The sequence below is a fragment of the Carassius gibelio genome, chromosome A12 (genome assembly GCF_023724105.1).
Source record: "Carassius gibelio isolate Cgi1373 ecotype wild population from Czech Republic chromosome A12, carGib1.2-hapl.c, whole genome shotgun sequence".
In the NCBI taxonomy this organism is placed as follows: Eukaryota; Metazoa; Chordata; class Actinopteri; order Cypriniformes; family Cyprinidae; genus Carassius; species Carassius gibelio.
In genome coordinates this window covers 19,061,386-19,086,404 of record NC_068382.1, presented here as the reverse complement: position 1 = coordinate 19,086,404, position 25,019 = coordinate 19,061,386, and the positions used below count along the sequence as shown (strand labels likewise).

The 25,019-nt window shown below is 36.9% G+C and overlaps 2 protein-coding genes across 2 annotated transcripts; one reads left to right on the top strand and one right to left on the bottom strand.

Moving 5' to 3' along the window:
• Positions 1-7,150: 7,150 nt before the first annotated feature.
• LOC128025615 (ectonucleotide pyrophosphatase/phosphodiesterase family member 7-like) lies at positions 7,151-12,023 on the top strand. The gene is made up of 6 exons (XM_052612113.1): positions 7,151-7,532; positions 8,497-8,642; positions 8,777-9,409; positions 9,497-9,752; positions 10,146-10,269; positions 10,361-12,023. The coding sequence occupies exons 1-6, from the start codon at positions 7,286-7,288 to the stop codon at positions 10,419-10,421; spliced, it is 1,467 nt and encodes a 488-aa protein (XP_052468073.1). The 5' UTR covers positions 7,151-7,285; the 3' UTR covers positions 10,422-12,023.
• Positions 12,024-21,757: 9,734 nt separating this feature from the next.
• On the bottom strand, positions 21,758-23,194 carry LOC128025758 (noggin-3-like). Its single transcript, XM_052612287.1, has one exon. The coding sequence runs from the start codon at positions 22,709-22,711 to the stop codon at positions 22,040-22,042; it is 672 nt and encodes a 223-aa protein (XP_052468247.1). The 5' UTR covers positions 22,712-23,194; the 3' UTR covers positions 21,758-22,039.
• Positions 23,195-25,019: the final 1,825 nt, after the last annotated feature.

Genomic DNA, 25,019 nt, shown 5'->3' with positions numbered 1-25,019 from the left:
GAAAAAATAAACGCTCACTGTAAGAACAGATTAAACAAAGCAGTTGATCACAGAACCTTCTAGAAAATGACAATGAAAAAAAACAATAAAACAAAACTGGTGAAACAAACAAACAAAAATAAATTAACGACATTTCATCTTATATATTTATATTTGAATTTATGTATTCAGGTCTATTTATTTGTGTTCATAATCTTTTTTTTTGTGTGTTTAAGTATTTTGTTTATTTATATAAAGTTTATTTTAAGTTATTTATTAAGTTTATTTATTAATTGCCTGATTGATTGACATAAAAATATCCAAGGCTTTATTTATGGCAGAAATAGACAATAATTAAAAAATAATAATGATAAATAAATAGAATAGAATAGAATAGAATAATAAAATAAAAATGAATTCACAAACAGCATTAAAGTAACTATATTAAATCTCGCAATTTAACATTTGATCCCAGGAGCAAAATTTGTTTTGTTTTGTTTTTCAAAACATCTACAATGATAATACAATTTATATATATATATATATATATGGTTCTGGACGTACTGATCACAGCATGACAGAATGCTCACCACAAAACAAAACCAGTTAAAATTAGAACCCAAACCTCTGGATCCGGACAAAAATGACATCCTCCCCTGACCTAAAGCTGAACTAAACGTCAAACAAAGCCAGGTTAACCTGCATTTTTCTAGCTTTAAACACAATTCCTTGAAAAAGAGTTGAACCTGAGTGGCAGGTAATTAGCCAGCTGCGGCTTTGGTGGAGTCTGAAAAGCCAATGACAGCTTATGTCCCCATGAAAAACAGCGTGAAAAGGAGACAGGAGACGAATCCGGCCATACTGCACTCATCTGTTATACTCACAATTAACACACTTAATTAATGAAAGAGATCTTGGTATTAGATCCGTATGTGACTGCTGCTGTGTAACAACATTTGCTGTAAAAACTAATTAAGTAATAAGAGTTGAATGCAACGTTGTGTGGCTCAGAACGCATTTGTCACAAATGAACGTGACGCAGGGCTGCGATAATGTCTCACAGCTGCCTCGCCAGCCATACGCCCTCAGTGATACAAGCGCAAATGACCAAAAACGACAGGAAAACAAACCTGCTACGATAAAGCATACAACATTATCCATTTCATTTTACTATTACTTGTCTTTCCCAGCATCATTTTATCGCTGATGAGTCACTATAAGACAAGATGACACATCTCTGCAGGAAGCCTCTCCTCTCGCTTGATTACAAACCCCGGTTGACAAATACAACCACTTAACAACATCTTTTCATAGGTTTCGCACAAACAATATCGATACACGCTTCCTCCGCATTCATTTCCCCCAGCGTTATATAGTGAATGCTATCAAGTGGCTATGAGCGAGTGCAACTTTAACGATGTACTGTAAAAAAGTATCTTCAGTCGGTGGTATTTAACAAGCGTTAACCCCCACTCCTTTACCCTTTCAGGTTCGTCTTCTTCATTAGGACTGAGTCTTCACCAAGGTAAACCCATAAAAAGGAGAACTATTAAAAGGCTCAGAAATAGTGTTACAAGGTGCCTTTCAAACTTGTAATATGATAGCTGAGGCCACAGTCTAGTATTTGAGGGCTTAGGGTATGTTATTTGAAGTGCCCGGTGCAGGGCTTAAGACTAAACCTAACCAGAGCTTTACCTAGGCTTAGTCCTAATCCTGCTTGCACAGTGCCACTAGGAGACCTCCACCCCCTTGGCCAACTACCAGACATGCCGCCTGTTCAGACCAAACAAGCACTGTGAATATAAACCATAAGCTCAATGAGCACGTACAAATAGAAGTTTGCTGTGACTTTGATGTTTCAAGCAGGCCAAAACCCAGTCATACAATTCAAATGTACAGTCCAGTGTCAATGTTACTTAAAATTGAGATAAAACGAAAGTAGAAAAATATGTTTTCTTTCATATGGTGATGTAGCTGAGTGCGACAGATTATCAAAATGTTTTCATCCTGTGTCAAAAGTGAGGAACAAATCAGGATTCATAAAGGCAAAAACTAAAATGAAATGTGTACGCCAACTAACGTTTTGCACTCACATAAATAATTAAAATAAACCCAACACTGTTTATTAAAATGTGATAATTAATAGAGAATCATGTCTGATCTGAGCGTTTTTATTGTTCATAACTTCTGGAGAGAAATGATGCAGACACTGTGACTAAGACCAGACTCTCTTGTGCGCATCCACCTGCTTTGAAAGGCTATGGCTTCGACTGTATGTGTACGTTAGTGTACGTGTTGTCTCGCGTAGCCAGACCTTCAGACTAACAGCAGAAGGTCTGGGAACCTTGGCATCTTTGAATGGCAGCCAAGTCATGTTTAGGGGCGTGGAAATATCCCTACAATGATAGACCATGTCTACAACTCTTGGACGTATTTCAAAGATTCTATGCCACAAACTTTAAATATTTCACGTAAAAATCCAGTGTTTAGTTGATCCTGATAAGCGCTCAATATCCCAGTTGTAAAAATGACAGCCTCCTTCTAACATGAAGGAGATTGGCATCACGGGATATTTGTTTCCAGGCAGAACGTTAAATAACGCGGCACCAACATCTCCTGGAAATCCTGTTTAATTCAACCAATCCGATGACGACTTCGAAACTCCCGGAATGTTTCTAATTTACAGTGTCATATGCATCAGACATGCATCCAAAGGTTTGTGGGTGAGATTTCTGTGGCTGAGACTAGTCTCTGTATGCTTTGGATTTAAATGATTGGAAAAGTCAGAAAGAAACCTTTCATTTTCACTGGAAGATTTAGTTGACATTATGAGGTCAAAAAATGAAACATATGCAAAATAAATCATTCACAATATGATCTATGACATGAATGTGGAAAACAGATAGGGTGAATTTTCATTCCATGCCAACTTTAAACGCTTCACATGCGCAGAATGAAGAACTAGCACTCACTCTGTGTCTAATACACACAGCTTTCGTTTTCTGTTCATGTATGCAGGTGAATGTAAATGAGAAAAAAGGAGCCCTGATGACAGTAATAGGTTTTCTTCCAAGAGATTAGGTGTTCACCTTGAACCCATCCCAAGGCCAAAAGCAACCCCCATCTGAGCAACTAGCTGTCAGATGATTTGATTGACTTCAATAAGGTCGCATCATAAAACACTACTGACCAGCCTCCAAGATAAAATACTCTCCCAGTGATATACGAACAGACATCATTACCATCGATATGTGATTCTACCTTTCTTATTTCATAAACGGTCAAAGAGGGCAGTGGTGCGAACTATGTACTGAGGAAAGCAAGAGTGCTGCTTCTCTAAACACCAACACTCTTGTGATATGGCTAAAAAACAGGTAACAAGTTAATTTTGAGTAACTTGTTAATTGTAGGCTCAATTTTGCCAGTCCAAAAATGTTTGTGCACATGGACAATTTGTGAACTAGGTGATGTATGCTTCAATTCAATTATATAAACCTATAATGTATCTTAAAAATAAGGCAAATGGATCAATATTTGTGGTTACCATACCAATAATCTAAACAAATTCACACAGAGATCAATATAGAATGGATGACATGATTGAATAACCATAACTGTTATACAGTAGCGGCACCAGGATTTTTATTGTAGGTGGGCCTCCAGAAAACTGGATGGGCCAGTTAAAATATGCCCCCCCCCTCCCAAAAAAACGTGTTTCCCTTCATCTCCGTCCAGGGCCCAATGGTAGCGCCGCGGCTGCTGTTATATGAAAAAAAAAGCCTAAGTGGTAATCACTGCTGTAGATCTAAATGGTCCTTTCCATTTACCACCAGTTGTTTTCAATAGTCATGATAATATATCACCATGTCCTCAAACAGCTAGCATTTGCTAGCTGAGAAAGTGCATCATAAACTGCATTATTAAATGAGATTAGTTTTGAGGTCATGAACGTGTGTCACACGGAGGTCATACTATAAAACAACCACAGTTATTCAGTTATTGAAAGCCTGGGTCAAGACCATGAAAATACCAATAACACAAGCGAATGGGAACTAAGAGGTCGTGCGTGCCATACATTGATGCTCAAATGTTCAAAACATCTTGTGGGTCTTCTAAACTACATTTCTGAGATCTTTTTTAACATGTCTGTACAAAGTTTATTGGGGGAAAAAAACTGTAAAAGAGATGTTTGCTCTCAATAGAATTTCCTGCTACAATACTTCTTATTCTTTTTGTTATTTCCTACAGCGGCTAATGAACCGGAAGTCTCGCACATTCACAGAAAACCGCCAACGTTACTTCTGCGTTGAAAAAAGACAAAAAAAATAATAATACTCACACTAAGCTTTTACCAAAGATCATTTCATCCAATTATACGACCACACTGCGATGAATGTTAATAGATTGCACATCTCAGTGCCTCCGTAGTGTGAACCACCAAATGAAACTACAGACAGGATTCCTGCAGGTAACCATGACTGAAACTAAACTGTGTCTGGCGCCATCAAGTGGCTGTAAGAGGAACCTAAACCACCATTTATTTTAGGTTACATTTAAGCACCATTTTTGGGGGGGGGGTTATGTCTTCCCAGTGGTTCAGAAGTTCCTGCCACAGCTGTTCCAGTGATTTCTGTAATAACTACCCAAAAGGTTCCTGTCACGTATAAGAGCCAATCTATTCCCGGCATTCCTTTAAAGCTTAGGAGGTGGCAGACAGGCAGGCACAGAAAACAGGATTTTATTAGCATCAAAAGCGCGAAGACTGAAAAGTGAAGATATAACATTTGTTAAACTTTAAAGCTGAAGAACTCAGTTCATTGTTTAGTATTCTCCTGAGTAACAGGGTTTACATATAGTTACAAAAAAAAAAGTTTCACACAACATATATCTAAAAATGATTACAGTCTGTCATATTGATCACTCATCTTGATATAAAACGTGTTCTGGAATGTGAAAGTACATTGGTTGTAAAGGCAGCCTGAATTTATTCATTCTCAGTTTGAGTATTTCTCCCTCTGGTGGACAGTTTCGTGCAGCACAAGGGTAAATTGGCTGTACAGTACAAATGGGAAATCTGGACTCATGCTTAACCCTCTCAAAGCAGGCGTTGCAGATTTGCAACAGTAAAGTAACTAAAAACCTTATTACTCCAGATACATATTTTAGGAATCTGTACTAAAAACATTACTAAAACTAAAACTTAATTTGAGCCTGAGAGGGTTAAAACTCCTCAGGACAAAGTTTGGTAAAACAACAAAAAAAGTAAGACCAGGTACAAGCACACTATGAGCAGTACAAAAATGGAGGTTCTAAAGATTGTCCCACACACATACCCTGATTTTCTTACAACCCCCGTTTTATAAAGACTGTATGTACTGGGGATGGAATTGTGGGAATGAATGATGAAACCTGAACACTAGGTAAAAAAATATATATATACATAAACTTCATATAGCTTACATTTTATTTAATGTCATAAGCAGTGAACTATAAATGAATTATAAAACTATAAGGAAAAGAGCTGAGTAATTGCCTGTGCCCTTTAAATTCTGATAAGGCTGTCAGATAATGCAAGATAACAAAAACATGCAATCCTTCTCATAAACCTCAATGATAATGTTAAGTCTTAAGTCGGCAAAAACCGATGCCAAAGCACCTGGAAAAGAATAGAAGAACAGAAAGAGCTGACAGCAGAGAAATATATAATGATCAGAATTGTTCTGTGTAAAAACAGTAGTCCTGACATGTTATTTGCCACTGAGCGTTTTGCTGCTAATATTTCCAGAGTCCCTCTCGGTTCTAGCCAGAGATCACTGCACCACAGGCAAAAACAAACTACTGCTGACCATTTTTGATGGGTTCAGGTGGGAAAACGACTGGGATGTGGACACATGTTGACTCTGCATAATACCACTGAATAGAAACTGGACTGCAAATCTGAGGCATTTAACATTATGTAAATAAAAATGAAGTTTAAAACTAAAACATCTGTCCAGAATTTGTATAGATGCTTATCTTACATAATATGACAGGAGATAGGAATTAAATACTGAGTGAATAAAATATTTATGATTTCAAAGAGTATTACTTTATTATCTTTGTTTGAGACAGAGGGGGAGAGAGAGACAGAGGCTAGAGGTGACTTTTCTGCCTTAATTTTCGGTTGAAATCAACATAAAAGCTACGTAACTTGCATAATAAAATAACATATAAATTTCACATGGTCTGAACATAATGGAAGCCAGTGAAATATACTCACGGATCAAGAATCAGCAAATTATGGAAAAAAAGAAAGGCCTCAAACAGAAGAAAAAACACCGCAGTTAAGATCTTGACTACAACTACAATTGAAACGTTTCGCAATGACCTAAAAATTCACACCACAGTTTTTACTCCTAACTGTTGTGCAGGTCTGAACCACAATTTTGAGGATTACACTAAATTAGATTAGGAACGTGAAACTACAAACTCGAGTGCATTACCATACTCATAACATAGACATTCCTTTGGGCCACAAAATTACAATTTCAAATGTGCATCATTTCAGAAAACAAATAATAAGAATAATATGCATAAATATTGTGTGGTTACAAACAATGGAAATACCCTTTGTCAACAATGACCGTGCATAACTTAGGACTCCATGCTGAAAAGACCAGCAGGAATGTCCAAGCTGTTTAGCGTTGTTCCAGCTGGCTATCCAAGGAAATTGTGCCAGATAAGAAGGCTGGTGGGAACAAAACACAGCAAGATGTGCTGGTCATTTCAGCAGGGATGATTCCCAAATTGGTTAAGAGCAAAAATTAGTCAACAACAGCCCTTATACAGCTTCCATTCTTTAATATAGCCGACCTTTTGAAGCACTGTCTGATTATTAAAGTCCACTTTTTTTTCATCCCAATTGCATAAGCATAGATAAATAACTCACTTAGGCAATGTGTCTAATGACTGGTTAGACACTTATCTTTACCTTCACACAATACAGCCTTGATATAAAACACCATGTTTCATTTTATAAGCAGTGAGCAGTAAATCTTAGAAACGCTGCTCAGAAAAGAGCTGTATAATTGCTTTTGTCCCATAACGCCTGATAAGCCACTTGATAAGATATCAAAAGATAGCATAAGCATGTAATTCGTCTCATAAACATCAATAGTGTGAACTTTAGTGTGCAGAAAGGGATGGAAAAAAAACACAAAGACAAAAGGATCAGTCAAAAGCTGAGGCTGTTAGATCAGAAGCAACCCTCGGACCATCCAGAGAGAAGCACGTTTGTTACATCAGCTGTAGTGGTGAAATACCCGTCATGTTATTGGCACTGAGCATTTTGCTGTTAATATTCCCTGAGTCTCTGTCTGTTCCAGTCAGAGATCACTGCACTACAGGCAAAAACAAACTTCTACTGATCAGCTTTGATGGGTTCAGGTGGGACTACGACCGAGATGTGGACACCCCAAACCTGGACAAAATGGCTGAGGAAGGAGTCAAGGCAGCATATGTCACTCCACCTTTCCTGACCATCACCAGTCCTACACACTTCACCCTGTTATCTGGTAAGGAGAAGAAAAAAAAAAAACGACAGCAATACATTTCTAATTTAGAGTAAATAGATAATTTACAAAATGCAAGTTTTAGATGCATGCTATATTCTAATATCTACGGTGAATTAGTTCTTAATCAGACCACTGAATATATAATTGCATATGCAAACATGCTAACATTTGGTATAAATATATAGAAGCCAAAACATTATTTGTTTTATTATTATTATTATTTATTTTTTTAAGAAATTACTTATTTTTTACTTCAATTTTTTTTTATGTGTCAAAATGTGTCTTTACGCAGCCAAGTTTAGGTTGCTCTTTTCTTGGGCAAAATTTACTGTAAAGAAATAATTTAAAAATTAATGCAGATTAAATGATGTCTGCTCTGACCCACCTTAGTCCAAATTAATAACAGTATACACAGTTGAAATTGCTTAGTAAATGCATGTATGCCACATCTGAGCAGCATTAAACAATGTGTAAAGACATTTAATTACCACTTCAGAAGTTCTGCTTTGCCACCTTTGCAGAGTAAATTTGGCATGAGCAAAGCATTGATTGTTTGCAAATGCAACTTGCTTTTATAGAATGCAATGAAATTTACACAGGTTTTTTGGTGTAAGTGCATCTTATATGTCTAAATATTTTAGGCACACTGTGTTTATATTAAGACAGAGAGAGTAAAGACAATGGATGTTTAGTTAAAGGCAGCTTTAGGAACTCAATATACAGTACTTTGATTGTTAATTTAGCTCAAACAGACAAGCGTAATGCTAGAAACGCTAATGTCATGGGTTTGATTCCTTAAGAATGCACGAACTGATAAAACATATGCAATATACAATGCATGCAATGAAAGATGCTTTGGGTATATGTAACTGCCAAATTTTCAAACCCAATAAAATCTTCTGGGAAGTCTCAGCATAATTCAGAACTCATAAATTAGTGTCACTAAAAATATCTCTTTTCCTAGGAAGGTACATTGAGAACCATGGGGTGATTCACAACAACTGGTTCAACACAACCACACAAGAGAAGAAACAATACTACATGACACAGTTTGTGGATGAATACTGGGATAATGGCAGTCTACCCATTTGGATCACTGCTCAAAGACAGGTACGTCTCAAAAAGCCTGACACAAAAGCTTTAGTACATCTCAAATAAGAATACAAATACTATATCACATCCTAATATACATACATTTGCTTTAAATAAAATATGAAGTGACTAGTAAATGTGTCCTTTCTCAGGGTAAGAAAACTGGATCCTTACATTTCCCTGGCACTGCTGCCACTTACCAGAAAGAAAATATCCAAGTGAAGGAGGTGGAACCGAGGTATTATAACCACACCAATGAGACGGCATGGAGGGAGAAAGTGGACAAGGTCTTGAAGGAATGGTTTAAAGATCAAGACTTAGATTTTGTCACTTTGTATTTCGGCGACCCTGATGAAACTGGCCACAAGTACGGGCCTGATTCACCTGAGCGCCGCAGGGCAGTAGAGAAAGTTGACCGAACTGTGGGCTACATAAGGGAAACTGCTGAGAAACACGGACTCAGTGACCATCTGAATATAATCATCACAGCTGACCATGGAATGAGCACTGTCTTTAAAGGAGATCAAGTAAAAGAGATAATACTCACCGACATCCCAGGATTCTCCTTGAAAGATCTGAAATTCCACATGGTGGACTATGGACCTTTTGGGCTGCTGCTGCCCAAAGAAGGGATGCTTGAAAAGGTTTATCAAGCCTTGAAAGGAGGTCATCCGAACCTTCACGTTTACAAGAAAGAAGACATGCCTGCTCGACTACATTACTCCAAACATCCACGCATCCTACCCATCGTTCTCTACGCAGACCCAGGATATGTCATCAATGGGGTAAGAATTCCATAAACACCTATAATAGACACGATAAATATACATGGAAAACATTGGGTTATATGTGATAATTTCATATTCTTACAGTTCTACACATTCCAGACCAATAAAGGGGAACATGGCTATGACAATGAGGTCATGGACATGAAGCCTTTCTTCAGGGCAGTAGGACCAGATTTCCACAGAAACTTGTTGGTTGGACCATTTGAGACTGTTAGCGTTTACCCGCTAATGTGCCACTTACTGGGGATAAAGCCAGAAATCAATGACGGGTCACTGGGTGACACCAAACACATGCTGATATCCAACGGAGAGTCATGCGATTCTGGAGGCGAATCTGGAGGTACTGTATGTTAATAAAAGTACAGATCTTACATATCTGACCAAATAATTCAAATTAGATCCGAGATAAGAATTACTTTGATTATTTTTAGGGGTAAAAATAATCATACTTTAGAAAAGATTAAATCATTAACAACATTAAATCAAATTAATACCAATAAACTGCTATATTATGTCAGACACAATCTCTGCTTTGCCCTTAACTACCTTGACAGTTTAAGACAACTTATCATGATAGTCATTAGATGTGGTATTTTGATAAGTTATTACAAGTATAACTCTTTTACCCTGTCCTTCACCCATGAACCAATAACACATGAACCAACACTATCATCATCTTATCACAAATTGCATAAGTTACAGATAATCAATGTTTTTTTTCATCCTCTTGTAGAGGCCCCCAAGTCAATTCTTCATAACGTGTTCGTTGGTCTTGCTGCTGTGGCTGGATTTTTATTTCTTGTGTGTGTTGTTGTTACATCCTTCAACATGTATAAAAGATGGAAAGCGAATACAAGGTACGACAGTTGAAATAAGTATTTTTTTTTTCCCCCTAGCACATTATCAATTAAAAGTCTGACGTATTACTTTGCCTTCACTCTCCAACAGAGGAAAAGTCATGGATGATGAGGACCAGATAAAAGCTGACTCCAAGCAAACATCGTTCTAAGACGGACATTTACTTATTCTTGAATTGCTTGTCATTTAATGCTACAGTGGGATCCAAGAATCTGAGACCACAATGAGACGTGAAACATTGAGGGCTTTTCACCCCACTTAAATCCTGGATGTAAAATAGATAAATAAATTAAGTTAGTTAAAAAGATTTTTTTTTTTTTTTTCATATTTTTATATTTAAGTATTCACGTCAAGGCATCTTGACTACAAGTGTCATTAAAAGAAAAGAGGAACAGATTGTACAGTACTACGCTATTTAGTTAGTAAGTCCATGTACAATTTGCAGTTAGCTAGGGTTGGGAATCGATTGGGTTTTATTCACTACCGGTGCCATTTCGATACTTTTAAAATGGTACGGGTGACTAAACAGTGCCTGAATCAATACTTCTATAAAAATAAATAAATACAATAAAAAAAGTCTAAAACGGATAACTTTAAAGAACATTACAAATATTTAAAATAAATCCATAGCATTCACACACTCCTTGGATGCTCTAATTTGCTAAACTTCCCTTTATCTAAGGCTAATAAATGTATTTCACGATCCGGGACATTGTTTAATATAAAACCAAACACAATGTTTCTGTATCTCTGTCAATATCTCTGATATTCAGTTAAAATAAGTGCTGTCTGTCACTGTCTTTAATCAGTTCTGTGAATGACTGTATGCTCATTATTTATAGAGTAGCAACAATGTCATTTGTAAAGTACAGTCTTAGGCACATTAGTATTTTCACCCCAAAAAAGAGTTTTAAACAAGTTATTTATATCTTTTGCTGTAGTATGTCAGTAGGAAATATCAGTTTACATTTCCAAACATTAATTTTGCCATTAATTTTAATAATAATCTAGTGAGATTGTTGAATGCACAAGCAGTCTGACAACACACTACCAAAAAACTACTGCACAGTAGTGTATATATAAAGTATGTATAATTAAATTAAGTGTATTTAAAAAAAAAAGTGTAATTAAAGTGAAGGAAACAGCTGTGGTGTGATGAGCGGTGAAAGCAGCGAAAACTTTACAGTAGATGGGAAAACCGACTGCTCCCTCCTGACCTTTTGTAAAATGTATTTATGATAAAGAACTGCACATATATATAACTATCTATCGATAAACACACACCTCGTGTCCTCGTTTGTGTTTGAGTCTGCTCGAGCTGCTCCGAAGCGGTCTGCAGATCGAAAAGCGCGCTGAAAGACGGAGAGGAGACCGGTCTGACGCCGGTTTCATATGAAATTTAAGCGGACTGACTCTGAGGCGAATGCGAATTTGAGTACAGTTTATGGAGCTAAATGCTATAGCCCCGATTAAAAAAAAGCCTAGCGACGGCCCTGCTTGTGTACATTTCAGAGAACCAGGACAAATATTTAAATCGATCGCTCAGGCATTTAAGAGGTACCGAAATGAGGCACTGAAATCTGCGTTCTTTTAACCCTACAATTAACCCTTCATTCATATTATTATGCTGATGATATGTATTTAAAATGTTCCATTAAATTAGAAATGCTGAAAATATAATTTGTCATTTTAAAAAGTTGTTTTAAATTAGAAATGCTTTGTAATGATTTGTAATAAAAATTGCTTTACTGCCTCATGTTGATTAATATGCAGCATATTGTATAGCTACAGTATATACTGATGCCATCTGGTGGAAATAGTGAGTATTTTCCAACTCAAAACAATTGTGACACTATGTAAACCAACTGCATCCAGCTAAATAATAACTGTTAATGATGACACATTATTTTACTCAAGTCTTGAGACTTTCTTGTCTTCCAATTCCCCTCGCATGCAAACTCACCTTATATTCCACACAATGGGCTGGACAATACCAGTCGGTTCTATGGAAAAACACAACGCAGAAAAGGAGCTTAGGAGGACTAAATGACTGACAGAAGTTATCATTACACAAAGCTGCAGATTCAATGATTTATGATGAAATCCCATCCAGTCATGTGGAATTTTCCCAAAATAAGTTTAAGTAAACAGCTCATGACAAAGAGGCACTCAGAGCGGGCTGGTATGCATAAACAGTTTGAACAGTGTGCTGCAGTGTAGCCCCCTCATAACACACTCTCACATACACACACACGTACACACACTCAGTCACCCGCCAGAGCAGAGCCAGTCTGGAAATGTGGAGTCTCCCCCTGGCACGTGTGCCAGACTCCCATCCATCTTCCAGTGCAATAACATTTTTCTGTCTCTCCGTCTGTGTCTATTGCTTTACTACGGCTGCAGGACACACAGTCTTCTCCTGTCTGTAGAGATCATCATTTATGCTTTTAAAGCAACTCAGGCTTGAATGCAGAAATTTATCACACTACACTTAGAGTCAGTGAGATGTCTTTCAGAGGACATATTAAAGCTAAGCATATTAAAAGTTAAAGTCAACACTTGTGGCATGATGTTGAAATCCACAAAAATACATTTTGACGTCCTTCGTTTCCTTTCAAAAAAGGAAACATCTGGGTTACAGTAGGGTGCTTACAATGGAAGTGAATGGGGCCAAATTTTAAACTGTAAACAATGTGTATTTTAGTATCCTTGTGGTGCTAGTATATTGAATATTTTCTTTTTGTTTTATTCATAGGTAAAGTTTTTGCAATTATGTTTTGTTTTTTGTTTTATTCATTTTTATATTTTTAATGTCTAGAATTTGCATTCATTTCTATTTAGGTTTTCATTATTTTAGTAAATCAAGTTAAACTACATGTAAATAATTGTTATGGTTTTAGTTTTAGTAAAATCGTTTTTAATTAAGAAAATCATGTAAATCACTTACTAACCTTTTCTATAGTTATTTGCAGTTACTTTATATGGAATGTTATATGCAATTTTACAGCTTAATCGACATGAAAATGAAACCATAAAATTGTCTAGTACCAATTTTAGTTTTAATATAATGTAAGATATTTTATAAAATTATAAGCTGCTCATTTCTTCTTTTAAAGCCTTCAAAACTTTGCCATTTAACCATTAGGCTATATCATTAATTGCATTTTTAAAGAAATTAATTGAAATGTTGTGGTAATTAATATTATGCCACAAATGCTTTCTGTGGAGCTTATACCAAACATGTAATATTCCCTTTTGTCAGTACACACATGCATCCTTTTAAACTTCACCCAGTTTTGGATCTGTCAGTAATGACAGATAGGAGACAAGTGTTAACTGCGTTGCTTCCTCTTGAGACCTTGTTATGACTGTCGTTTTGGCTGGTCAAACACTTGGGAATTTCCCTCTGAAGACCTACATAGCACTTTTATTCTATCACAACATGTCAGCTCCTAACCAGGCCACTCTAATATTCTCTGCTCTCATCCATTATGAGCTGTGAGAGCCTATGTCAAACAGCCACATTCTTCTGAGTGGATTCTCTCCTTCCCTCCGACTACATGCTTGTCTGCGACGTTCAGCCCACAGAAGCACGCTTGAGCCGGGAAACAAGCATGTTTACATCTGAGGCTTAACAAACATACTGTGCTGAGCTGAAGGGAATGCACAACTCCGTTTCAAAAGGATCATGTGGACTATTTTTCCAGGGCTATTTCAAGTTCACAGTGTATTGCTTTTTTGAGCGCCGCCTTTATTCCTCTCAACGGGCAGAATATACCGAAATAGTTGTCTTCTATTAATTTGAACAGTCATATAAATTGAAATTCAAATATAGAGCCTTTTTATTGTGGTCTATCCAATAAAACCCTTAGTGGATGAGGTTTGAAACCATCTAAACTATTTCACAAGGACCGGCCAAGATGCATTGGTGTTCTTGGTCAAACGCCATGTCTTCCAGCGGCCTTGTCTCGCGGGGGCAGACAAGAATCATGTCGCCTCGCACTCTGGTGAGACCTCATAGGGGCTTGCGACGACAGATTTACTCTGACAAGCTCTGCGGTACGGCCGCCTGGCTCCGGACACCGGCACACCTCTGTAACATACCTGTCAATGAGGTGTCACTGCACAGAAAGTGCGCCGTGCTTTCTTCTCCAAAACCGCTATGGAAACACTGACTCAACACCTCCATATCCTCACTCACGCACTCGCTCGCTCCCCAAGCAGTTCTGATGAGGCATTCCTTTGAGATGAAACAAGGCATGGATCCTTGATAACTTCTCCTCATGCCAGAATGGGTGCAGGTCGGTCCTCCAATGCTTGCCTCATGCTTTCATGCCTGCCAGGTTGAATAACTCAAATGTAGCTGCAAGATTTAGGAGGTAATATCTATGTAAAGAAGGAAATGGTCTCAACAGCAAAGCCATAAATCTGTCATTCCTTCTTTGATGGATAGATGCTTCAGAATCATTTTCACAAAGCGGCTGAACAAAAAAACTAACATTTGTCTGTGTCATATATGGTTTGCTTTTATGTATTTGTGCGAGCAGTAAGGTGTATGATATGGTTTTAATACTTAAGATGCTTTTTGCAATGCAAAAACAAATGATGTCCTTCTTTGTAACATATTTACAGACGGAAGAAGGTTTAATCAAAATCTAGTTATGGATTCTCACGTATATTAAAGGGGTCATATGATGCGATTTCAATTGCTCCTTTCTCTTTGAATTGTTACTGTAAAGATAAAAAATAATGTGTTGTTTTAACCTTAAACCGCATAAACACATATCATTACACCAAATACACAAAATAATGTCCATTTAAACAGCATCATATGACCCCTTTAAGAGTACAATGAGTCATATGCTAAATGGAGCCAAACCTCTCTGAGTGTGAATAAAGAACAAATTAACCAACAGGCAACCGGCCATATATGCCCAAAGGCCTATGACCACTTCACCTGACCACCATAAAACAAGCCAGATAAGCTGATTTAGTGTACAATGACAAACTTTTAAGGAATTGGAACATTAAACTTACTATGAAGAGTGCTGCTTTACTGACTTACCTGGTCATGAAGGAGAGCTGATAGTAGGCTACACCAAGCAATCAGTTTCTATGACTTGCCAATAAACATAACTAGGCCACATTCATTCTATTTATTCATTCTACTGTAGTTATTTCTGTATATATTATATGTAACACTTTATATATACTGTGTGTATATATATATAATGTGTACTCACATGTTTACATAGACTGTTTATATTTCTACACTGCACTAAAACTTTAGTAATTGTTTAACTTTTGTATGGAGTAGGCATAATAGTTGTTTTTAATACGCAAGGGGCGTTTTGGCGGCAAATGTATTTTCTCTTCCGGCTTAAGCACGGTAGACATGCGTAGCAACAATTTGAAAATAATTGTCAAATAAATTCCAGCAATATGGAGTGATGATGAATACTATGATGTCCCTATAGACTCAATTCAGTGTTCCAGGCTGAATTAATCAGTAGTTGTGGAACTAGGGTGTCAACAAAGTAGGCAACATACTTTCTTGTTAAAATGGTGGTGTCGTGTTTTTTCTTCACCATAAAACATAGCGGTATAAATGAAATATAAGCTAATTAACCCATATCTTTGTGGGTGTGATGTAAAGGGTGCTGAATAGCCTCTCAGTCAAATACCTGTGTTTCTAAAATTTAAAAAGTCTTAAGGTTTTTTTTTTTTGGTGACTCATACTAGTTAGGAAATGGCACAGCCGTTCGGTGTTAAACCTGTCTATGGATTGAATTAATTAATACGAGTTCTTATATGTTCCACTGGGGGGCGCTTCGTGCTTGGCAGCAAGACAGAGGATGCTAGAAATGTCTACATAACTGGTACGATGGAAATAATCACGACTGATCTAAAGTGATTCTGATGTGTCCTTCTGGATGAGATATACATCTAGAAGAAAATTAATGCTGCTAAAAGTTTGATTAAATTTTGCTTTCATTAATATATTATCATTACTTTTTTTATATATATATTATACTAACTCTTCATGGTTATTCTAATATTATACAAATATATGTATGTATAAGTGGAATATGTCAGTATACTTTCACCGAATAAGGGTCAGAATTGAGTCAGATATAACAGATTCTAAAACAATAAGATAAACCATTTTTTACATTTTTGTTTTGTTTGGCAGTGAAATGCAAGAAAAAGAATAAAAGATTTCGAAAATTGGATTAGCAATTCTCCTGCCGCCTCTATCCATCAACAACGCCACTCGTTTACTTTGGAAAATGCAGCCGAGACATTTAATGGCAATATTCTTTATGAGTGTTCACATCTTCTGTTACACCGCTTCTCATGTTAAGAAAGGCTGTGATCCATAACAATTCAGTCCTGAGCCTGTATTTGGAAACAAATAGTGGGGGTATAATTCAAGAGGAATTCTAAACTTTGATTCCATTACATATACAGACACAAAAACATGCACTCACATGCTGTCTCATCCAGCACACACACATACACAAAGCAATGCTCATGTACAGAGGCACACGCGAGAGTGGCGCCACAGTCTGCTGGGTGCATTTATTATGGATCAGCTTTGCCAATACTTTCAACACCAGTCCAGCCTCCTTCAAACAGCCACAGGCCGATACATGATGGATCCCATTTTTGCATAGAGAATTAATGCAGGAGAAAAAGTTCTTACGTCGACCCGTGTCAGTGCCGCCATCAAAAACACCTCTCAGTCCAACTGCTAAATTTTGTGAGTAATTGATCTGGACAGCGAAAGACTGAGATTTCAGGCCTTGGCTGTAAAATTGTGCCGCAGATTTCCCGGGTGGCTCAGTTGTTGAGCTCTTGATGAGCTTCCATGATGTTAATTAGCTTGAACACAAACAAAATACTGTTTCCATGAGGACTGAAGGCGATCTGTTCCACCTCATTACAAATTAAACCTCTATACATTCATCTAATCTCCTGTAAATATCTATTGCAGCAGCCGAGCATGACGACAGCACTGTAATATTTCAAACGGAGGAACCTGATCTACACTTGAAAATATTGAGAATGAAGCATACGGGTGGTAACTGCGTACACAGAGATCTGTCTTTCAGTAAAGGATTAAAATGTTTGTTCAAAGCGTTATGAATACAGAAGAAGAGATCCTTCCTCTGCTACGGGAACGAGCCCATTCTTTACAATATAGACAGAGATGGGTGGAACGATGGCACAGAGCCCACATTGGCCTGGCGATTGGGGGAAAATTATAGGCCTACGCTGCCAATTTCTTAAGGGGGAAAAAAAACAAGGAGGAACAAAAGGGAGATGAAACTTGCGGTTTGATTAAACCTCAGTTGAGTCAAGTATTTGCCATCCCTCATGTTTGTGTAGTGTTTTGGAGGGGGAGAAAGGATGAGAACTTGAGCTCAAAGTGAAGGCAAAAGGGGCTTTAGGCATTTCTGTCTGTCAACCTTAAGGTAAAATGAAAAATATACGCTTTTAGATTATAATTATTATTATTTAAGATTAGGGTATATAAGGTTGCCAGAAACTGAAAAAAAAAAAAAAAAATAAAAAGAAGAAGAAGAAGAAGAAGTAAAAAAAAAAATATATATATATATATAAACTATAAATAAATAAAAAGAAAAGAAAAAAAAATCAACTGCATGCATTTTTGTTTTTTTATGTTTGGATAAATTTGCAGTCCAGATGAGTGTGCATTGATGTTCCCCTTTCATTAATAAGGAGATGTACTTTAATCATATCTGGTTCCAACTCTCTTACACTTCAAAGTCAGTTTGAGCCTGCACGTCTGCAAATATATCTCTGATCTTCCAACATATGACATGCAATCATCCGCCTGACCCCATTGCTATGATCTCTGGCATGAACTTGAGATCACGCTGACCTTTTTCTCTGTGATGTTATCCTCAAGAGCAAACAAAGATATCCCAATTACACCTGGCCATTTTCAAAAGGTGCCTAACAATAGCGTTTTAATGTCGTCCAAGAACAATATAATGCTATTGAGATTTTGAGAGAGACAAAAAAAAGATTATAAAATGAAGTGAATTTCCTTGAAGCAGAGTAGTGACAGACATCGGCCTGAGGCTTATGTTGATACATGTCTCTTCCTGACATCATTCACATAACTGTAAATGTAAGCTATAATAAAGAGTTTTACCACATGTTGTTTTTTTTGAATGTCACACTCCCATAAAATATGAGAAATGTTGTCAAGGCTGTAGTGACACATTTCATTGCCAAAGTTAAAAACAACATAATTTCTCAATTTTACAGATATGTTTTCACAGTTGGTGTGTTTTTGTGTTTCTGTTTTTGGAGGCTCATCTGGTCCAGCTTTAACAGTAGAAATGAAAATGTGTATAATAGAAAACAAACAAAACGCTAATGGAACTCCACAACACAGGCTACAAAAACTAAAATATATATGTATATATTATATAGTGGGATCCAACTAATACTAATACTAAAATGTTGTATATTTATTATTTAATGTATATGATGTCTAGCATGATTTGAGAAATGTTCCAGAGAGTATTAGATGTGCAAAAAATTTATATTATACTCTCTCTCTCTCTCTCTCTCTCTCTCTCTCTCTATGGCTTGATACTTGACATTTAGCCAAAATCTATATATTTTATTTAAACATTAACGTTTTAACGTTAGTTAGTGTGTAATGTTGCTGTTTGAGCATAAACAATATCTGTAAAGTTACCACACTGAAAGTTCAATGTAAACAGAGATATCATCTTTTAAAATTCTGGCAGTTTAATGCCTACAAAAACTGCTTGTAGGGACTACAACGTTACTTCCCGGGTTTATGACATCACAAACCCTGATAAACCCCGCTCCCAGGAACATGCAACAAAGAGGGCAGGGCCATCTTGCACTGCTTTAGAAAAGATGAAGAAAACTAGGGGTGAACGTAAAAACTATTCATATATGAATCGTGATTCTGTCTTCAAATGATTCTAATGGATTCACAAGTTTCAAAATCTAACCAATCATAGCCTATCCCGTTTTTCTGAGGGAGGGGATTCATAAAAGCAGGAAAGGATCAGCATGTTTATAGGAGAGGGGACAGAGCAGTGTAGAATAAAGGTAAATTATGTAAAAAATAATGTGATTTAAAAAAAAAAAAAAACCGAAACAAAATACATAGCATTAACACATGTAAGACTGCACCCCATAAACACAATCAAGTTTAGAAAAAAAAGTCAACCATCACTTTAATTTTTTTTATAGGTTATATTCTATAATATGATAATTAATTATTTTTTTTTTTGTATTTTTTATTTAAATATTTTTTATCATGGCTTAGGTCATGTTCTACCATCTTAGATTTAGTGAAAATACTGCATATCAATAAGCTTTTAAGGATGGACATTGTTTGAACGTTTACATTTAGATTTTAGTCATTTAGCAGACGCTTTTAACCAAAGCGACTTACAAATGAGGACAATGGAAGCGATCGAAGTCAACAAAAGAGCAATGATATACAAGTTCTTTAACAAGTCTTAGTCAGCTTAAATGCAGTACATGTAAGGGATTTTTAAATAATATAATACATAAAAAGAAAACAGATGGAAAAAGAATAGAGCAAGCTACTGTTTGAGGTCTTTTTTTTTGTTAATTGTATAATAAATTAAAAGAAAAGAGATAGAATACAAAAAGATTAGAAAGAGAGTAAACTCTTTAAACTCTGTTTAAACTATAAAACTCTGAATCATTAAATAATTATGTAAATATATTTGCGAGTGATATTGGAGCTCTTTTGTTTTTCTTTGTTTTTTTTTTGCAAGGAGTTTCTCATTGGTGTTGCCCACAGACCCACTCACATCCTCAGGTTCCTTCGGTTTGAGTTCCCTCCATCCTCTGCACGCCAGCTGTTTGGTCAGACCAATGAGAGGCTTTCTCTTTAAGGGAGTGTCTGTGCAAAAAAACAATCTGAACATTTAATGACTGGTGGTTTTTCCACTGTGTCATGGTTAGAGGAGCGCCTCGGTGGCCAGACTGTCTTTCATCACACCTGATTGTTAGCGATACTGGATGATCTCCAGAACTTGGGTGGCATGTTAGATGTTACTAGGCAAGATGAAGTTTCCAGTTATATCTCCTGGGATGTGATGCCTTGAGACCCATGAAATTGGATTATTCAGAGCATCTATGAGTGTTTATGTCCATCGAGGTACATTAAGCCGGTGTTGAAAACCACGCATGATGCTGCCCAGTGTTCACTGTGTGAAAATATGCCTCATGCAGAGAGAAAGAAAGACACTGGCACACAGCATTTCCTGTTAAGTACAGTGGAGTGACAGGTCCATAATCTTAGTTTATTGGTAAACTGGAGGAACAGGCAGTGTTTTTATTCTGTGGTGAGCTGAGAAGGATAAAGATGTCATGTTCCTTCATGTAAACCCTCCTTTCTGTGCAAAACCAAGCGATGCTGCACAATGTGCTGCTGGATTAAGTCAAAATCTATGTAACAAAAGCAGGATTTACTCTTTTGGCACGAGGAAAAGTTTCATTTTTGTTTTAAAGCTGTGTATTAGATGTTACGTTGAAGCTTATGCATGAATGATCCCTGACTGAGATTTACTCTAAGCAGAATTTAACTCTTTAAAATGCTGCAGTGTAAAATGTGTAAGATGGAAAACCATCTATGTGACGTTTGTCAAAAAAAGGAGGTTAAACTTAATCGATACAGAGTGGAAATTCAGTATCTTCATTACTTTGCGAGGTCAAGTTGTTCTTTTCATGCCAACGGACTTTAGGCAGCAGACAGAGCAGAGAATGTTTTTACATGTGATCATCCATCCAGCATGTGTTTCAGGCGCCACGCAGATTAAATGAAAGAGTCTGAAAATGAAGGTCTTTAACTTCTAATCCTTTTACAAAGACCCTTCAGACTGTCTGAGGACGGAATGGCATCTCGGAGGAAAAACAAAACAAAACAAAACAAAGAAACTGATCCACTCCCTCCCATTGTTCATTACGATCCAGATTTAACTTCCTAAGTCAAATTAAAATAATATCACCTCTATTAGCGTCACATCAGTGTGGAGGGCTTTATAAATAGTGGCGGTTTTTTTTATATGTACAGTAAGTGAAATAATCAAAAAACAGTTCACGCCATTTTTAGTGGTTTTATTTTAAATGCATTTTGACTACATGGACATAAAGAATAAATAGTTTCTTTTAATTTACATGAGCAGTTATTTTCCATTCCCCTTATATATATATATATATATATATATACAGCACACCAAGACTGTAATCTATATTCTCCCATCTGAGGTGTATAAAGTATTATTTTTTTTCCGAATAATGGAAAAAGCTTGGAATTCCTTCAATAAACGCACTTTGAATGCGAAATGTTCTTTGACATAAATATGTATAAAGTTACATTACAACCAAAGTTACAGTAGACACTGGATATTATAGGAAAATACTGACCATTTCTTTCCTTTTTTTTAATAAATGATACAGGCACCACTTTACATTACAGTGTCCACGTTAGACTTATTACTATACTTATTTATTAAAATGACTATAATACCAAGCAGCTCCACCAAAGAATCACATGTTACACAAAGTTTTGTCAGCATCACTCAGTATTTCTGTACGAAATTACACAGTAACATGAACACCAATGTAAAGTGTAACCTAGAATGGCACCACATATACATCAAATATACATTCCTACACTAGACAGTGTATGTGAGAATGAGCACAGAGCTTATTTCAGTTCGGGCAGGAGCATTTGCACTCTGATATAATGGGGTACTGGACTTGTATCCAGGCACATTTGAGCCCACCCTTTTTCTGCTGGCACCTCCATCGCAAAACTGTAAAATGGCTGGATTTGGCAGGTTTGCAAACCATCCCTTCTGGAACTGAACAAGACCTTTTATTGTAGCAGCTGCCCACCTTCACATAGCGGGGCCAGAAGCGGTTCCCCAGGTCCTGCCATGTGTGCACCACCGGGCAGAAGGCATAGGACCACAGCCACAGCTGAAGCCTTCTTCTGAGTTTCTTACTGGGCTTGTGTTTTTTCCCATGCTGGATCTCAAACTCCATGGATTTGATTTCTTTAGGCATGGTGCCGGTGGGACGCTTTAAAAGTTCAGACTCGTTCAGGTCATCCTGTCCTGCGTATTTGTCATCCGGTGGGCTGATGGACATGAAGTTCTGGTCAAAGTGACTGCCTAGTATGGCTCTGAGTTCGGTCTCGTTCAGATCCCGCTCCTTAGGGTCCAGTATGGGATCCGGGTCCTCTATGAGTTCCACTAAAGGCAGAGTGTCACTGGGAATGGGACGGAGGAGGTAGTAATGTTGGCACATCCCTTGTTCTATCCTGAATCCGAGAGAGAAAATGAGCACGTATGTAGCCAGAAAATACGGCACGTTATCCATCTTTTCGGCTGATTAATCCTCGCGCTTAAGAGTTCGCTTGAGTTTTTGGCGAGCCGTGAGCGCGCAGTCTCCAGCGCGCGCGGTGTCTCTCCACGAGCGGTCTCCTTAGAAAATGTTCATTCAGTTCAAACGACACTATCCTCGATGCCACTTCGCGCGTAAATGTGATGGGACATCCAAGTATCCTGTGTCAGTGTCTACTTTGTGGTCATTCTGCGCGTCTCGTTCCGCTTTTACGCACAGGTTCCCATCAGCAGAAGGGCTCATGACAGAATAAGGCGTTTTGAGCTGGACCCGGTCTCCTTTTTGAGCTCGCGGGCTCCTCGCGTCTGAATCCGGAGTCCTGGTGTCCGAGGATCCGCATGGTTACTGGTGACGGGCGCCGAACTGAGAATCACCTGGCTCGTCTGATTTATCCTCGCGGGTCGTAGAACCCAAAGACCCATTCTCAATTGTGGGTCTGTTGCCAGAGCTCCACGACACCTCCGTCTATTTAGGGAAGGGGGGTCGGTGGGATGGTCCGGGAGTGGGGCATGGGGGTGTGTGGGTTGGGTATAAGGTGGTCCGGAGGGTTGACTATCGTTGGTCGCCCTCTGCCGGTGCGCGCGCACATGAATGACATACCACGAGATGAATGACAGAAGAATCTTTAGGATCTCGGTGAACTAGACTGCAGCGTAAATTGGTCCAATTCATTCATTCTTTATTCATTGTGAAGCAACATTTTAATCATCATTTATTTCACTTATATAATTATATTATTATTCTTACATAAAGCGTAATTGTTATATGTTTTTGAAACATATTTATATTTGTTTGTTTTAAACATGTCAGGTAACCATGAAGTAAAATGCAATACAAATACTTTTCCTTGCACCTGAATACATGAGTCAATACAACTTAACAAAAAAATAAAAAAATAATTGTTAACTAGTGAAAGTTTTCATACATTATATATATATATATATATATATATATATATATATATATATATATATATATATATATATATTCATTAAAAAGTTTTTTGCAATTAAACAAGCATTATTGAGTCATAAATATCAACAAAGGTTCCATTTGACCTGGATGAAATGTGTCTTTTCAAGTCTTAGGCTTTTGTCATGTGAATAAATATGATTAAAATGTAAAATAATTAAAAACAAACTGCTTAACTCCTATTTTAAAATAAATACAAATAAAATATTAAACAGATATCAACATTTACAGTTTTCAGCCTTTAAAAAATATAGAAAATTACAGTAAAACAGAATACAGAAAAATATATTTCATGTTCTGATACGTTTTTATTGTTTTGTTAGATGAGTTTGATATCTTTATAAATTGATATAAAGCATGGTGAACAATTTAAATGATTTAAACAGGCCAATTGACAATATATAATTAGGAAATGTTAACCTTATATAGATTTAATACAGATTTTCAAATACAGTTTATATTTTATGAATTTTTAAAATAATTATTTTTATAATATATTTATATTTTTTATCAGTTTTTGTTATGAATGTGTTTAATTTTTTTTTTTTTTTTTTTGTAAATTGATAAGAAGCTTGGTTTACAATGTTAACAACTTAAACAAACGGTCAAATAGCAGAGCCTAACAGAGACTGTGTTTGTGTTTCAAACTGAACTGACTGCGTGTTAGCTACGGCGAAACCGTAACTTTCAAATCGAGCGTTCAAATTGCTCTCTTGTTAGATCATCAAAGGTCTTCACAGGGAACTAAACAAAAATAAATGACATTTTTATCTATCAGTGTAATGAAAGAATCAGGAATATTTCGACCTCGAGTTGGGAGGCCTTCTGATCCGTCATTAAGATTAAGTGAACTTCAGAGTCAGATCAGATGTTGATGGTCATGGAGGCGCGACTGGCCTTTGCCCAGATATTCTGCTAAAATCAAAGGAAAAAATATACCTCCAGATGATTTGAAACACGTGAATCTCACCATTAGTTAAAGGAAAGAAATGAGAGTTTATGTGTACATTGGAAATGAACTTAAACTGGCGAATATTGCTATCAAGGAGACGATCTGATGATTAGGTCCGGAATGACGCAGTGTTATCAATTCACTGCTAAAACTGACAGGAGCCTGTTTGAATATGGTAGGCTATCTAATCCACCTTGCAGTGTCCAAGCACACACTTCCATGGTTACCACTGTAACACAGTTAAACAGTCATTCGTAAAAATGACAAAACAGAACGAAGGAATCCTCAAAAGTATAACAACATACATCAACTGAGCCGCAGTTCACAGGTTAAGACACTTATTATGAGTGACATTTAGTG

What these genes read in the sequence shown, in the direction of transcription:
- LOC128025615 (XM_052612113.1), top strand. Translation starts at nt 7,286, where the DNA reads ATGTTATTGGCACTGAGCATTTTGCTGTTAATATTCCCTGAGTCTCTG. An exon ending in GGATCACTGCTCAAAGACAG is followed by an intron (nt 8,643 to 8,776) that starts GTACGTCTCAAA and finishes GTCCTTTCTCAG; the next exon opens with GGTAAGAAAACTGGATCCTT. An exon ending in TTCTGGAGGCGAATCTGGAG is followed by an intron (nt 9,753 to 10,145) that starts GTACTGTATGTT and finishes ATCCTCTTGTAG; the next exon opens with AGGCCCCCAAGTCAATTCTT.
- LOC128025758 (XM_052612287.1), bottom strand. Translation starts at nt 22,711, where the DNA reads ATGGATAACGTGCCGTATTTTCTGGCTACATACGTGCTCATTTTCTCT.